At 49.1% G+C, this 4221-nt stretch overlaps 1 protein-coding gene across 1 annotated transcript; it reads left to right on the top strand.

The window, feature by feature from the left end:
- The first annotated feature begins 1316 nt into the window (after window positions 1-1316).
- LOC100295823 (melanoma-associated antigen B1-like) lies at window positions 1317-1979 on the top strand. The gene has a single exon (XM_024988416.1). The coding sequence runs from the start codon at window positions 1317-1319 to the stop codon at window positions 1977-1979; it is 663 nt and encodes a 220-aa protein (XP_024844184.1).
- Window positions 1980-4221: the final 2242 nt, after the last annotated feature.

Genomic DNA, 4221 nt, shown 5'->3' with positions numbered 1-4221 from the left:
CACCCAGGTCCCACCCTTGCTGTCCTCCTGGAGCCCAGATGCACATGATAGGAAGTGACATCCCCCTAATCACACTGGGGGTACTACACCATCTTTGATAGTATTGCTATCTCTGGGAGCTGCAGTACATGGTGACCAGAGGGAGGAGGTCCAAGTTTCAATCAGGTGTAAATGTGTGAGGTGACATGAGTTACCAGTGCAGGGATATACCCCGGAACCCCCAATCCATTTTCCCTCCAAGAAAGGGGGCCACACAGCCCCAGCCAACCCTGCTCTCAGCCCAGAGGCTAGGGCCTGGCTCTTAGGTCCCAAGTCCATTGACTTCACACGTGGGGTCTCTGTAAGAAATGCCTGGATCTGGGGGTGGTGGATCTGGGTGCAGGGTTGGTGGACCCTGGCTCTGTTCAGTAGAGGGAAGTCCAGGATTCTGTGGAATGAAGGAGGGATCTGCAGGGGGACTGAGTTTCTCAACACCCCAGATTGGCCACACCTAACCCTTTACCCAGCGTGACTTGGCCGGGGAGCAACCGGTCAGCATCTGGGGAGTTCTAAAGGCTGAGGGCTCCCTGACTGCAATCACCAACACAGGACACTCGGGGAAGATGGGACCTCGTTCTGAAGGGCTGGCAGCAGGTCAGCAGAGGGAGGATGTCAGGGCTCGGGTGGAGTCAGGGTAATGACCATCTTCCGCATCACACAGCCGACTCAGGACCCTCCCCTGTGGCCAGCACTTCCTCCCAGCCAAACATGGGGACGGGGGCGGTGGTCTGTCAGGGGAGGTTGCAGCTTGGTTGTGAACGGGCAGCTTCGAGACAGCAGAAGGGCGGGTCCCAGCTCCCTTCATTGGGGGCCTGAACATTCCCTCCTCTCATCATCTGGGGTGACAGGGAAGGTGGCAGCGTCAACTTCAAAGCAAGAGAGGGAACAGGGTGGGTGGGTTTGGGGGCGGGGGGGGGGGATATGAGGGAGTCTTGCCCCAGGTTTCCTCATGACTCTGAAATGTGAATTGAAAGGACTGCCTCCCCTGCCAGCTCCCACAGGCCTCCCTCTTAACACCGAGGCAGGGCTGTCTGGCTGTGCCCCAGCGATCACTCTCATTTTCTACTCAGTCGTCTCAAGGGAGGGGATCACCAGGAGAACAGACTTGTGGGTCCTAGAGCACTGGGCTCAAGGACTGCTCAGAGGCAGCTTTGGTTCAAGCCAGGGAGGAATCTCCTCAGTGCAGTTGTTCACAACATCTGCTTGTCCTTCCTCTAGGTGCCCTCCTTGCCTGCCACCCTGCCCACATGTGCCTGTGATCCATAACCTGTGTCACCATGCCTCGGAGGCACAAAAACAAGTATCATGCCCGTGTGAAATGCCACCAGGTCCAGGGGGACACTCAGTGTCCCCAGGAAGCCCAGACCAGTGCTGTTGCAGCCCCCAAAGAGGAGTGCCCCTCCTCCCCCTTGTCTGTCCCTCAGGGTTCTCCCCCAAGCTCCCCTGCTATTGGAGATCACCAGGAGCTTCAGGGAGCCATGGCCTCTAGCTCTCTTGATGCAGGGCCTTCCTGCTCAGGATGTGATGAAGGTGCCCAGGGCCCAGAGGACGAAAGTGCATGTGCCTCCCAGGCAGGCCCTGCCACTCAGAGCCCTCCCATAGATCCTCTGACCAGTAAGGCCAGCATGCTGGTGGAATTCCTGCTGGAGAAGTACACCAGGAAGGAACCCATCTCCCAGCACGCCCTGCTGAAGGTCGTTGGCAGCAAGTATAGGCAGCACTTCCCTGAGTTCCTCAGGAGAGCCTGTAAGCACATGGAGCTGGTATTTTGCCTGGAGCTGACGGAAGTCGACTGTAGCAGGAACATCTATGCCCGCATCAACAAGCTCAACCTCGGGGGTGATGAAGGTCTGAGTGATGAGTGGGGTCTGCCCAAGTCTGGTTTTCTCATGGTGCTCCTGGGCATTATCTTCATGAAGGGTAACCGAGCTACCGGGTAGGAGGTCTGGGAAAGGCTCAGTGTGTTGGGGGTCTATATGGGGAGGAGGCATTGGATCTTTGGGGAGTCCAGAAGGCTCATCACCAAAGATCTGGTACAGAAAAAGTACCTGAAGTACGGACAGGTGCCCAGTGGCGATCCTCCACACTACGAGTTCCTATGGGGCCCGAGAGCCTGTGTTCAGACCAATAAGATGAAGGTGTTGGAGGTGTAGGCCAAGATCCACGATACCCTCCCAATTTCCTTCCCAGACCTCTGTGACAATGGTCTGAGAAATCAGGCGGAGAGAGCAGGGCTGAGAGGTGTGGCCAGGGCTCCAACAACGGCTGAAGCCAGTGCCCCTTCCAGGGCCAAGTCCTACAGCTCCTCTCACATCTAGGGAGGGAGGCCCAGACACTTTCTTCCCTTTTGTTTTGGAACAGAGCTGTCAAGATCCTAAACAGTAGAGAGTACTAGGGTGGAGGGAACAAAACTGGTATGTTCTTTAGTGTTTTATGTAGTAAGGGAGTTTAAGTGCAACTCATTTTTAAAAATATATATCATTTTTCCTTTATCCATAGGAGAAATATCTAGTGAAAGTTGATTTAAATTAGATTAAGGAGATGAGGGAGGAGTTCAGTATTTTCAAATGTTAATTACTTTTCATAAGGTTTCTTGTGCTTCAGAATACAAATGGATTAATCATATAAATCACATTGTTTGCTGTTTTAAAGTTTTGAAAGCCACAGGTTGGGTATATGTAAAACACACTGAACATATTGAATATGTTGTTCACCATCTAAACAAGGTAAGATGACATTGGAACAGAATTTTCTCAAAGGGTAGTCAAGCTCCTAGATAGTGCAGGTTAGTAGGGGTCGAGAAAACCAAGTTTAGATCTCTATTTTCTTCCTGATTTAAACTAGTAACTTCTGTATATTATCTATTTCATTTTTATCGAATATTTTTACTTCTACAAGATTCCATTTCTTTAGAATACTGATTTGGTAATGATATTCCAGTTTTATTTATTGCTGTTTTAGGATTTTCAAGTTACAGTTTTGGTAGATGTAAAAGAAACCTGACATGCCTCTTGAGAAATTTGTATGCAGGTCAGGAAGCAAGCGTTAGAACTGGACATGGAACAACAGAATGGTTCCAAATAGGAAAAGGAGTACGTCAAGGCTGTATATTGTCACCCTGCTTATTTACTTATTAACTTATATGCAGAGTATATCATGAGAAACGCTTGGCTGGAAGAAGCACAAGCTGGAATCAAGATTGCCGGGAGAAATATCAATAACCTCAGATATGCAGATGACACCACCCTGATGGCAGAAAGTGAAGAGGAACTAAAAAGCCTCTTGCTGAAGGTGAAAGAGGAGAGTGAATAAGTTGGCTTAAAACTGAACATTCAGAAAACGAAGATCATGGCATCTGGTCCCATCACTTCATGGGAAATAGATGGGGAAACAGTGGAAACAGTGTCAGACTTTATTTTTCTGGGCTCCAAAATCACTGCAGATGGTGACTAGCAGCCATGAAATTAAAAGACACTTACTCTTTGGAAGAAAAGTTATGACCAACCAAGATAGCATATTGAAAACCAGAGACATTACTTTGCCAATAAAGGTCCATCTAGTCAAGGGTATGGTTTTTCCAGTGGTCATGTATGGATGTGAGAGTTGGACTGTGAAGAAAGCTGAGCGCTGAAGAACTGATGCTTTTGAACTGTGGTGTTGGAGAAGACTCTTGAGAGTCCCTAGGACTGCATGGAGATCCAACCAGTCCATTCTGAAGGAGATCAGACCTGGGATTTCTTTGGAAGGAATGATGCTAAAGCTGAAACTCCAGTACTTTGGCCACCTCACGCGAAGAGTTGACTCACTGGAAAAGACTCTGATGCTGGGAGGGATTGGGGGCAGGAGGAGAAAGGGATGACAGAGGATGAGATGGCTGGATGGCATCACTGACTCGATCGACGTGAGTCTCAGTGAACTCCGGGAGTTGGTGATGGACAGGGAGGCATGGCGTGCTTCGATTCATGGAGTCTCAAAGAGTGGTACATGACTGAGTGACTGAACTGAACTGAAATGAACTGGAAAGAAATTCATGAACCATCTGTATTGTCTTTATGATCTGGAAGTAGGTAATATGTCGCTGAAAGAGAGATTTTCATGGTAATGTGAAATGTGACCACAGAAATTATTGAGAAACCAAAAAGCAATTAAGCAAATATAAAGGAAAAAGCTGTTAATTTGTAG

This window comes from Bos taurus, chromosome X (assembly GCF_002263795.3).
Source record: "Bos taurus isolate L1 Dominette 01449 registration number 42190680 breed Hereford chromosome X, ARS-UCD2.0, whole genome shotgun sequence".
NCBI classification, from domain to species: domain Eukaryota; kingdom Metazoa; phylum Chordata; class Mammalia; order Artiodactyla; family Bovidae; genus Bos; species Bos taurus.
The sequence above is the reverse complement of the archived record's forward strand: the minus strand, read 5'-3'. Positions and strand labels throughout refer to the sequence as shown.

Bases quoted from the DNA above. Each gene is read 5' to 3' on its own strand.
- LOC100295823 (XM_024988416.1), top strand. From the start codon at position 1,317: ATGCCTCGGAGGCACAAAAACAAGTATCATGCCCGTGTGAAATGCCAC.